This window comes from Sinocyclocheilus rhinocerous, unplaced genomic scaffold (assembly GCF_001515625.1).
Source record: "Sinocyclocheilus rhinocerous isolate Xijiao unplaced genomic scaffold, SAMN03320098_v1.1 scaffold474, whole genome shotgun sequence".
Taxonomy (NCBI): Eukaryota; Metazoa; Chordata; class Actinopteri; order Cypriniformes; family Cyprinidae; genus Sinocyclocheilus; species Sinocyclocheilus rhinocerous.
In genome coordinates, this window is record NW_015644625.1 from 1,019,724 (window position 1) to 1,032,194 (window position 12,471).

General features: G+C 36.8%; 1 protein-coding gene across 4 annotated transcripts; it reads right to left on the bottom strand.

Moving 5' to 3' along the window:
• Positions 1 to 9: 9 nt before the first annotated feature.
• On the bottom strand, positions 10 to 11,774 carry LOC107758545 (heterogeneous nuclear ribonucleoprotein H-like). 4 transcript variants are annotated; one of them, XM_016576307.1, is made up of 11 exons: positions 11,590 to 11,774; positions 11,083 to 11,180; positions 10,845 to 11,000; positions 9,979 to 10,122; positions 9,199 to 9,337; positions 6,220 to 6,398; positions 4,462 to 4,565; positions 4,214 to 4,349; positions 3,096 to 3,179; positions 2,913 to 3,011; positions 10 to 756 (listed from the first exon to the last, which is right to left on the bottom strand). In XM_016576307.1, exons 2-11 carry the CDS (start codon positions 11,165 to 11,167, stop codon positions 653 to 655), a joined length of 1,230 nt encoding a protein of 409 aa, XP_016431793.1. In that variant the 5' UTR covers positions 11,168 to 11,180; positions 11,590 to 11,774; the 3' UTR covers positions 10 to 652. The 4 variants fall into 4 exon arrangements, with proteins under 4 accessions (XP_016431793.1, XP_016431794.1, XP_016431796.1 ...); XM_016576308.1 differs by having other exon boundaries at positions 680 to 756; positions 2,781 to 3,011; XM_016576310.1 differs by having other exon boundaries at positions 689 to 760.
• Positions 11,775 to 12,471: the final 697 nt, after the last annotated feature.

Below are 12,471 nucleotides of genomic sequence, written 5' to 3' on the forward strand. Positions count from 1 at the left end.
ATTTTATAGAATTGTGTACGGTTTAATAAACACTGCCTCAAATTAGTATTAATCCATCTGTGAAGCCATGAGGACATTTGTCCACTACACTGAAATCACAGGTGATACACTGCATGTGAAAAAAAAAGCAAATGCAAACAGTAACATGCATCTAAATGAAACCCGTCCACGTCCCACCATGCTTTAAAGTTATACAAAAATCTTTTTTTTTCTAAACTTAAACACTCTTTTTAAACCATCGGTCTGGAGTAAGCATTAAGTACATGCAAAACACCTTTGCAGGAGCCAAAAGTTTAAGATATGATGCTACAATCACTGACAGAGTGAAACCTCCGTGTGCAAAGATGTCACGCTGTATGAAAGGCTTTGATAAAGTTGGCCTAAAGAGGAAACAAATCACCTCTTTACTGTAAAAACAGATTTACAGGCACCTCTCCAGTGTGATACATGGGCTGTCACATTTCAGCAAATAAAGTTTCTCTTTAACATAAATTACTACCTCTAGTCAGGATTTGTTTTCAACCATGTCAAAAGGGAAAAAGAAGTTCAGCTCCAAACACAACTTGGAAGGGAGCAAGGAACAAAGAACAAACAAATGAAAGAGGACACTGTTCAAATGAAGGTTATAAAGCAGCTATGAAAGGCCTGGAGGCTACATCCCCCAGCCTCCCCCCATGCCGCTGTTGAGGCCGTTCATTCCCATGGACCCGCGGCTCCCTCCACCGTAGTAACTGCTCCCCATTCCGCCCTGATTACCTGACAGGAGAAAGAAATACACATTTTAGGACCAGGGAGTTCTCAGTGCGGAAAGAATTGCCATTTATACTATAACTCTCAAGGCCTGGTCACATGACAAGCAATGCAGGTTTGTCATGGAAGGGTGATTTACATGGTTATTATAGTTAACTACACAACAATTAAAACCATTACAAAAACATTTGTCAATTGAAATACACAATTTATTTCAGCTAGTTGCCAAGTTTTCATTTTAATGTAATTTAACAATGTAATAAAATAAAAAAAACTAATAAAATAAAAACTACAAAATGACAAAAACAAAATTACTAACACTTTGAAATAAAATGAAAACAAAATACACAAATAAAACTTAATCAAATTATTAATAATTATACTATTATGCGACATTTTTAAAATTCCACATGAAAAGCAACTAGATAAAGTTTGTAGACAAACTTTGCTGTTGGCTTGAAAAAGCCTAGCCAAAAAGTTTGAAGTAGTTTTATAAGCTTGAAGTTTAAAGGGTTTCAGTTTTAAATAGTTAAGTTTTAATTTACAAGTTTTATAAGCTAAAAACAGCTGATTTAGCAAAAAAAAAACTAAAACCAGCTGATTTAACAAAAAAAAAAGTTAAAAACTAAAGAGTTAAATAGGTTAAAACGCTAAACCTAGTTCATTTAGACAAATGAATTAAGATAATTAGACAAAAAAGCAACAAAAAAACCCCCAGCTAAAACCAGCAGATTTAGCAAAAAAAATTAAGTAAAAAAAGCCAAGGAAACGACTTAAACCAGTTAATTTAGCAAACAAAAGCAGTAAGCGGTATCATAAGAGATATAGAAGTCATCGTTAGCTAACTATGGTCGCAAGTTCCATTAAACTCTATTGGTAACAACGGAACTTGCGGTTTAGTTGTTTGTTTTTACACAATGGCATAACCCATGTAACTATACATCAGGTGAATTGTTTGGCAATCAATAACTGCACTTTAGTTTAAATGGTCAGATGGGGTCAAAGGTGAAACCATTTAAACTTTGGGTGTAAACATTACATCATTTAAAGTGCATGCAATCCAGTGTCAGAGATAATGCTGGTTTGATGATTGGGAGACTTTGATGGAGGTCATGTGATAGGGCCTTGAGCAATGCGTCAAATTCTAACCCACTTGGACCCCTAAAAGATTCCACCAGCTTAAAGAACTCTCTGGATGGTCTATTTGGAACCCAATTATAAATCCCAAAATACTAAGCCTTAACCAGCAACATGCATCAATAAACCAGCACAATGCAATCAATAAAAACAAAAGCATTTTTTCTTTAATTATATATCCTGTGTACAAATTCTGCATGTCCTAATTCAGAGACTGCATCTTTCAAAGGCAGCATTCCTAAGACGTCAATGCGGGGCGATAAAGGCTAAATGCATTAAATGGAGCCTCAAAATGAGTCCTTCGTTTCCCGGGCCATGAGGGCTGCAACAGATGAATCCTTCACAGTCCAAACTATCCCAAGATTCACTGTGCACCAGTAATAAGAGGACTTTTATTGAGAGAAAAAGCGGAATTGTACTTTTAAATGTAGTACTGGGTTTCAATTTACTCTGATATTTAACTTATCAATATAAGAGTCAAAAAGTCTAGTACAAACTTTACTGCCACTCATCAACAGCAGCTGTCACAGTTTCTATGCAACAACAGCAATCCACCATTAGCGAGACCATCCCATTTAAACAATACTTGGTTTGGCCTTCATAGACTTCAAAGAATGCAGCCCCTGTATTGGGACACAGATTATGTCATTTATAAAATGATCAAATTAAATGCCTTTGTTTTGGTTAGTAAGCTAACCATCACCATAATCTACGCATTTTACATGCAACCTTTACTGAATTGTGCTCTCTGTTAAATATGTGAACATTATGATATTGAAAGGTACACATTTATTCAACAGAAAGATACTATGTAGTCAATGTAAAATCCAGACAAACTTTATTAAAATTATATTATTGGCATTGAAGTACTGTTTAATTGTGATTGTATTTACCTGATCAGCTACAACAGGATAACACGAAAGGCTTTTTAATCAGGCATTACAAACAGCTACCCCTAGGGGTCCAAGGGCGATAGGATTTGTCAGGGAACCGGCTAGCAGAGCTACGGAAGAGCTGACACTCACTGTAGTCACTGTAGCCCCCCATGCCACTCTGATTACCATAACCTCCGCTGTAGCCAGAGCCCATCTGTTGGCTGCTGTGTCCGTATGACGACTGGTTTCCTGCAGAGCGACAATTATGCATTTATGATAGCTGCTCAGATAGAGTTACTAATGTCTGAAGGAGAGGTGAAGAAGGGGTCTTACCCATACCGCCCATCATTTGGCCACCGTATCCTCCACTTCCGCCCCCTGACGTGGAGTTTAGGAACAGCTCCACATAACGGTGTTCTGCATGAGAATAAAGGTCCATTCACACCAAGAACGATTACAAAATGTATTTAGCATCCACTCCAACAGAAGATAACATTGTTTATTATAAGCATATGCCGCAGTTTTGTCGTCTGCCGGTTTAAATGCTAAGTGGATTCTGATTGGCTATCAATGTTTTTGTCATTCATCAGCTTGAAAAGTTGCTTTGTCAGTTAAGCCTAAAGTATACTTCCGTTTTTACACATCCGCGAGGTTCCGCGTACAGTGCGTGACGCGAATTTTAATCATCGGAATAGTACGCGCACCGTCTGATTTTTGTAACCGTGCATACTTTGCGCATTGATTGGTTTTGCACTAATCAGTTGTTCCACAAGGTGGCAGCACTGGCCCAGGCCATTGTTTTACAGTAGAAAATGAAACTAAAGAGACAGAACAACAACAACAACAAAATAGCGGAGAGTGCAACAACAATAGACAGCCGCACTGACAAGCGCTTGTGTCAGGGGGTTATGAGAGAGCCGCAACTTTAGTTGAAAAGAGTACAAAGACATTTTTTTTTCGGATATAACTTCTAGAAAAAAACAACAGATGCTGGACAAAGATGAAGCTTTCCATAGTGCATGTGTCGACCGCCTACGTTCGCTCACACTATCAAATGGAGGATACTTTGAAAGGTTGTGCGTTTGACTGTACACATACGCTAGCGAACGCGTACAAAAACAAAATATACTTTGGGCTTTAGGCTCCAGAATATCATCTATCATAACCAAAGTTTTATTAAGGTGTTCAGTTTCAATAGAAGAATGCAGACATTCAAGACCCATTAATAGGACTGAATTTAAACGTATAGTTCACTCAAAAACAAATTCTGTCATCATTTACTCAATCTCAAGTAGTTCCAAACCTTTATGAATTTCTTCCATCTGCTGACACAAAAGAAGATATTTTAAAGGATGTGGGTAAACAAACAGCAGACTTTTCATTTTTGGGTGAACTATCCCCTTTAATGAAAATCATTCAGTTTTACTTCTGTTTCCTCTCCTAACACTTACGCATATTGGCTTTGTCCTTCGACATGGCTGCCACGGCGTCCTCATGTGTGGCAAATTCTACATCCGCCTCACCCGTTACTCTTCCATCAGGGCCGATCTCCAGGTGAACACGCACTGGGTTCAGTGGAGAGAAGAACTAGAGAAGAAAACATGGAGAAAGACAGTGAACAGGACATGTATGTAATCAAATAAACGCTTTGTATTAACAGATACTTGAAATAAACACATATGTGTGTATAAGGACTCACATTGTATATGTCAGTTTCAGTGGCTCTGTATGGAAGGCCTCTCATGTGCACACAATGTCCCGTTGTGCTCTGAAAGGAGGAGCTGCCGTCTCCATAACGACCATCTTTGAGGCAAATAAGAGCAAGAACAAGTTAAGAAAAAAAATATTCTGCCTGATAAGCCTTTCGCTGTCTGTTTTACTTAACTGTGCACAAGTATCTTGACAGGAAGCTGTAGAAACAGGGCAAGATTCAAAGATTTATCTCAGAGTAAAAGCAAAGCTATTCCTATATTCTTAATTTAGCAGAGGCTTTCTTATCTAAAGTGACATAAAACAGTTTATTACAAGGAAAGTTCCTTGAAATCACATCAGGTTTGAAACTACAACCATTCAGTTAGCAGTCCAAATCTGCAACTATTATTTTGGAACTACTTCAACCGAGTGCCATAGTGTCTACATTTTTATCTATATGCACATTACCATTCAAAAGTTTGTGGTACATTTTTTCTTTTAGTTTTAAAAAATGATACTTTAATTTAGCAAGGATGCATTAAATCAAAAGTGACAGCAAATGTTCTTTTTAACTTTCTATCAATCACATAACCTTGTAAAAATGAAACGTATCCACAAAAAAAAAAAAATCTGGGGTAATCAAGATTTTTTTTTAATTGATGTTTTTTTCAGCAAGGTAGTACCTCATCAAAAGTAACAGAAAATACTTTTATATAAAGACAATATTTAAGACTACCCTATATTTTTATTAAAGGGGTCATATGTTGCTAAAAAGAACATTATTTTGTGTATTTGGTGTAATGAAATGTTTATGCGGTTTAAGGTTCAAAAAACACATTATTTTCCACATACTGTACATTATTGTTTCTCCTCTATGCCCCGCCTTTCTGAAACGCGTCGATTTTTACAAAGCTCATCGGTCTGAAAAGCGAGGTGTGCTCTGATTGGCCAGCTATCCAGTGCGTTGTAATTGGCCGAATCAAAGAAAAAGGAAAAATTGAAAATCGCATCATATGACCCCTTTAAATGATTATAAATCATTAAAGAATCCTGAAAAAATTTCTCAGCTTCCACAAAAATATTAAGCAGCATAACAATGTTTTCAACATTTCAACATAATATTTCTTGAGCAGAAAATCAGCATATTAGAATGATTTCTGAAAGATCATGTGACACTTCTAGGATATTATTGACCAAATAAATGCAGCCATCTCATAAATGCATCTTACCAACCACAAACTTTTGAACAATAGTGAGATATATTAAAACAATATTCAAAGTTTAATTTTATTAAAGGGGTCATATGATGCGATTTCAAGTTTTCCTTTCTCTTTGGAGTGTTACAAGCTGTTCGTGAATAGATAAGATCCCTAAAGTTGCAAAGACTAAAGTCTCAAACCCAAAGAGATATTCTTTATAAAAGTTAAGAGTCAACCACGCCTACCTAAAACGGCTCGTTCTAACACGCCCCCACATACCTACGTCACGATCTGGGAAGATTTGCATAACGCCGCAGAGCACACCTCGCTTTTCAGACCGATGAGCTTTGTAAAAATCGACGCGTTTCAGAAAGGCGGGGCATAGAGGAGAAACAATGTACAGTATGGGGAAAATATTTTTTTTGTTTTTTTTAACCTTAAACTGCATAAATATTTCATTACACCAAATACACAAAATAATGTTCTTTTTAGCAACATCATATGACCCCTTTAAGCTCCTTCAACAGTATTTGTAGCAATGTTGATAACAACCAAAAATACTTCACCTCCACCGTAGCCTCCACGTCTCATTCTCTCAAAAGAGACTCCTCTGCCCATACTGTTGTAGCCGCGGCCGCCTCCAGGCCTGTCATAGGGGCCCGGTCTCTGCATGCTCATGACCTTACGCTGGGGTTCATAATGTGTGCGCACTTCCGCCCGGCTGCTCTTGAAGATCTCTATATACCTAAGGACATAAATGCAGAGTAATGGCACCAGGGTCTACCGGCAAGAGACAAGAGCATTCCTGCGTGCAGTATAAATAAGGGCTGTCTGAAAACGGGTCTAATGAACAAACACCCTTAGTTAGAATGAGTCTGGTATGCCACTAATTAACAGTCAGCCTCTCCGTTCAGTGACTTTACATAACAGTTTCCGAAAAAAAGAGACACAGAGAGAGACAGAAAATAAAGAACCCTTAAATATTTAGTTTCATTCAACCCTTCATTACAAAGAACTTTTCTTATGGTCACCCGAAGGCAGCTGGCAATGTGTTACTGTGGTCTGGGTCTTATTGGACTTACACACTGCTTTCGTTCTCTGCTAGCAAAACACTGTTAGGGTTAACTTTGTATTACCTGTTTAACTGGGTCCTCGTGATCTGAAGTCTTCAAATGGTAGAACTGAGAGATTCCTATTGCATAAAACTTAGTGCTGAGTGGCCATGTGACTAACCTATCGGTCAAGCAGGGAAGGGTTGACGTCAAACATCTCAAATAAAAAGAAATGTTCCTTGAGCAGCAAATCACCGTATTAGAATGATTTCTGAAGAATTGTGACACTGAAGAGTGAAGTGGTGATGCTGAAAATTCAGCTTTGGCATCACAAGAATAAATTACATTGTAAAACTTTCAAATAGAAAACAGTTATTTTAAAGGGTTAGTTCACCCAAAAATGAAAATTCTTTCATTAATTACTCACCCTCATGACATTCCAAGTATGACCTTCATTAATCTTCAGAACAAATTAAGATATTTTTGATGGAATCTGAGAGCTTTCTAATAGTGGTCGACCGATATATCGCCAAGGCCGATATATCGGCCGATATTTGGCATTTTTCAGATATAGGCATTGGCCGATACGTTTTTCTGTTTGGCTGATGCGTTCGAGGCGGGACTTTTATTTTGATGGCGCTGAGAGCGGCAGCGCCTGCGCACACAGTGCTCACATTCTCCCTCTTGTTCGCCGTTGTCCTTAACAGTTCTGTTTAATACGGATAGAAGTCTGTCTAATAATCCGATAGAACTGTTAAACAAAGGAATTAAAATGTATACAAAAAGTATTATAACGATTGCCTTTATTTTATTAGTAATAGAAAGGCAAACATTATACTTTCTCATTTGCCGTCAGCATTCAGCAAATACGCATTTACATAATTTAAACAAATCTTTGAATGGCTAATGAAAATTTAATTTCACAAACCTTGCAAACTTAGTCGAATCCAGTTGTGAGATCTTGTGAAGTGTGCATGTGACCTGAATGCTTGCGTGTTCTCTGCGTGACTTTCGGTCCGTGCAATCTGAATGCTTTAAGCATTAAATTCGTGATTTCAAATTATGCTGTGCTTTATGCATTTGCCCACCGTCATATTCATGTCATTTTCACTGTGTGCTGTATGTAAAATGAGTGTTACCTTGGCTTTATTTGAAAAAATATGATTCCCAATGCACACAAATTTCTCAGAATACGGAGTGCTTTGTTGGATAGTTTACTTCGTTTTTAATTATATTTTTATTAAATATTTATTTATTTGTGGAAAATACTGTGTCATCTAAAGTATAAGTATGTTTATTTTACAAATGTATTTTTTAATCCATTTTCAAAAGATTTCAAATTTCTTAAATATTAATGAAAATAAATACATTTATATCGGCTTTATATCGGCCACCCTGTTTTCCAAGATATCGGCATCGGCTGTCAAAAAAGCAATATCGGTCGACCACTACTTTCTAACCCTGCATAGACAACAACGCAACTACCACGTTCAAGGCCAAGAAAGGCAGTAAGTACATCATTAAAAAGTCCATGTGACATCAGTGGTTCAATCATAATTTTATGAAGCTACGACAATACTTTTTGTGCACAAAGAAAACAAAAATAACAACTTTGTTCAACAAATTATTCTCTTCCGTGTCAGTTTTCAATGCGACTGTTTTATCTCTGCTTGTAAACAAGGTGTAGTGCATCTGGTTTCTACGTCAGAACGGCGACTCCTGCATAAGCATAAAAATATCTTAATTTGAGTTCCAAAGATGAACAAAGGTCTTACGGGTTTGAAACGACATGAGGGTGAATAATTAATGACAGAATTTTCATTTTTGGGTGAACTATCCCTTTAAATTGTAATAATATTTCACAATATTACTCATGTCAAACATAAAAAGTCCAAATACTGTCGTATTAAGGTGCAATTACAGATGAAATCCAGTCATTTAATAGGAATCCACATGATCGTGAATTTCATGTGAGGACAAAAGATTTCCCCTTGCAGATTTTGCAAGAGGTTTATGCTTTTTACGAATTCATTACAACCATCAGAAAGCTGCTTGGTTTGAAAGTGTCTTCTATGTGAACTGTGCTTCATACATCGCTACACTATAGACAATTTACGATGAACGCTTTTTGCCCAAATAATTTTGCAGAAATTCTACTGCAACTTTAATACATCTGGCTGATATAACTGCACATTACAACCCAAGATGCTTTGAATGCTCATGTAAATGACAGTTAAGAATAAAAATTCACTAAACTGTCTCAAAAGTGCCCACATTCAGTTATCTCTCTAAATCTACACAGTGCAACTCAATGGTTCACTCAGCACTAATAATACATAATCTTTAAGGCTTCTGGACCTCATCTTCCTTGCTTTTTTTGTCTGCCGTCAAATCATCTGTGGTCATATCTTGCCATTTCTGCAGTGGATGATTTATTGAGGTGAACACCATAAGAAAAGCAACGTATCCAGGCAACCAACCAGCCATCCCCACCTGTGCCCTATTCTTTCCTTGTGTTTCTTTAGAGCCTTTTCGGCTATATCCTGTGAAGCAAACTGCACGAAGGCCTCCCCCGTACTCCTCCCCTGGAAGTCCACCGGCAATGTTATCCCATTTGGCACGATTTCCAACCCTTCAACCCAAGGACAGATAACCCCAGTGGGGGACAAATTAAGTCACAAGCCCATTAACAAGACTTTATATTACTCTATGGGTTTCTCTTTATGTCAAGTGAGAAATGGTACTACATAAACATTCCAAATGGGGCCACAATACATTTGAACCTTTTCTGGCACAATTTATGGATAATTTTGTGCAAGAAAAAGAAGGGTCACTTAAATCAAATGCCTCTTGAGCTTCTGTCTCAACCCATCTCTTGTTTATTTGGTAAGCCCCAAAAATTACCTAGATTGTTGTGCACCTGTTTTAGGTATATAAAAATACAAAAAGGGCTGAGGCAGTTTAATTTAGAAGAAAAAAGAAAAGAAAAAAGAAAGCACAAATTCTAATAATTACATAAACGGACAACGCTGGATAAAAAAAGTGACCCATCTTGGTCCTCCTGGATGGTTCAATTCTTAAGACTCAATACAAGTTTCAACTATTCTTAATTTTAAAGGTTATATGACTGCAACTGAGCTCTTTAATTGAAATGTTCAAAGCTCATTTAAGTGCAAATGATGGTCCGATGAACTAAAATAAACCTATGATAAATGGTGACATACTGTTTAATTTTGAGTAAAAAGGGCAATTCGAAATTCCTATCGGACATACCTGCAAAAAACTGGACAATTTCCTCCTTGCTGCACCCAAAAGGCAGACCACGAAGCCTAACCAGGCCGTCCCCTCCTGTGTCCGGGCAGTTCGGTCCAGTGTGCTTCAGAACCCAGTCCATCTCAACACTATTGGATTTGAATACTGAAAGCACGTGTGAATCCATCAGTATTTTATCTTGAATTATTTGGTGTAGTTCACCAAAAACAAATTATTTGCTGAAACCCTCAGGTCATCCAAGATGTAGATGAGTTTGTTTCTTCATCAGATTTGGAGAAATTTAGCATTACATCACTTGTTCCCCAATGGATCCTTAGCAGTGAATGGGTGCCGTCATAATGACCAAACAGCTGATAAAAAACAATCACAAGTACTCCACATGACTCCAGTCCATCAATTACCATCTTGTGAAGTGAAAAGCTGTGTGTTTGTATGAAACAAACCCATCATCAAGACATTTTTAATTCAAACCATTGCCTCTGCCTTGTCTGAATCAGGAGAGAAATATGCACAGATCAAGCATGGTTTAGAAGTGAAAACAGTCTGAAAGTTCTAAACAAATATGTTGATATCGACTTTGGAAACACAAGGTTTTGCACTTCACAGGACATTAATTGTGGACTGGATTCATGTGGATTATTTGTAGATTATTGTGATGTTTCATCAACTGTTTGGACTCTCATTCTGATGGCACCCATCCATTGGTAAGCAAGTGATGCAATGTTAAATTTCACCAAATCTGTTCTGATGAAGAAACAAACTCAACTACAAAGATAGTCTGTGTGTGCATACATTTTCAGCAAATTTTCATTTTTGGGTGAATTGTTCCTTTAGGGATCCTAACTAAGGCAAAAGCAGCTGCCTACCTTCTACATAACGGTGGCCCATTGTTTCACGATCTTTCTTCACTGCAATTTTAAGATCTTCTTCTGATTCGAACTCTACAAATGCTTCTCCACTTGGTCGCCCTTCCCGTGTGTATGTGAAGTGTATGCTTGTCCCATTGTTTGCAATTTTGCACTCTAAGATGAAATTTAGCTAGTATTAGTCAGGCAGGGAATAAAACCTAAGTGGAAAAGATTTAAGCAGAGGATTTTTTTTTACCTGAGAAAAACCTCTGAACTTCATCAACAGAACAGGACCACGGCAAACCTCTGACTCTCACCACAAAACCCTCTCCATCCGCCATGCTGGAAACAACGCTGTTTAAACACAATATATAAGATAGTGACTCTATAATACGCTATAGTATAACACAAAATATAATATATCTTTTAAAGTGATCTGAATTTCAGACACTTCTCTGCATTTCAAATGAAGCATGACTGCATGGTAAACTACCCCAAACATACAACATATAAAGTAAAATGCTAAGCCAAAATAAATAAATAAACAACAGGGGCCAAATATTAATTAAAAGCTAAACCAATCAATCATGCGCCTAAACATTTCCTATTCATTCTATATTCAGTCAAAACGAAAAAACAAGAAAACCCCTTTAAGCATAAAGCAGGGCTCTATGTGAAAAGCAAATAGTTATTTACATAATAAATGAGGGAAATAACTGAGGAAACGAAACTGTTAGCGTAGCGAGCTAGCTGAACCACATACCTTCTGGTAAGCCCTGCAAAGACGCTTCTTCTACTCAACCGAAGCAAAGTGACGTAATTTACCTACCCCTTAATAAAGTATTACCATACAACTTCTTATATATGTCGACAATAAGTAAATTAATAATAAAACGCGAGAAGCTGAACTGTGCTCACGTATGAACGAGCGCTAAACGGCGCTCTTCCCTGATCTGAGGGGGATTGAGAAACTAAAGAGGCGTTTGTCGACACCTTCTGTTTAGGATGTGAAATTACAGCGCTCTAAATCTATATGACATCTACCTAAATTTAGTGTGCCATATTATTTCAGTACATGAAGTACACTCTCTATCTGTATCACTATCAGGAACTTGTGTTACTATTTAGATACGAATAATCCAAAACGAATTAAACATTTCACACCTTTGAACAGATTATATCATAGACCGTAAAAAAGGTTTATATTCGCATTTGCCAGGCCTATCACTCAACCAGTCTGAATAAAAGATCTTTTTTTTTCTTTTTTCTTCTGAGAAATATACAATATATAATATAAAGGCTGCAGTTACAACCCTATTATTAATGCTAATTGTTTTTCAACTGAGTTTAAAACTGTGTTTAGAGTTTAGACATGTTCCAAATATCATTAACACACAACAACAACAACAACAATAATAATAATAATAATAATAATAAACAGCTCATATAAAATTAACTTGACCCCCTGGGGTTGGCAAACATAATTTTCATAAATGTTAACCTTTTGCTAACCATTTGTTGAAAAGGTTGTTTTTAAATGTTGTAGGCTATCCTATAATTATGGAAGCACGTTTTTGACAAACAAACAAACAATCAAATATAATATAATAAATAAATAAATAAATAAATAATGCTTTGTTAAGTT

What these genes read in the sequence shown, in the direction of transcription:
- LOC107758545 (XM_016576307.1), bottom strand. Translation starts at nt 11,167, where the DNA reads ATGGCGGATGGAGAGGGTTTTGTGGTGAGAGTCAGAGGTTTGCCGTGG. An exon ending in GAAGGACAAAGCCAATATGC is followed by an intron (nt 3,180 to 4,213) that starts GTAAGTGTTAGG and finishes ATTCTCATGCAG; the next exon opens with AACACCGTTATGTGGAGCTG. An exon ending in GGGGGGCTACAGTGACTACA is followed by an intron (nt 757 to 2,912) that starts GTGAGTGTCAGC and finishes TTCTCCTGTCAG; the next exon opens with GTAATCAGGGCGGAATGGGG.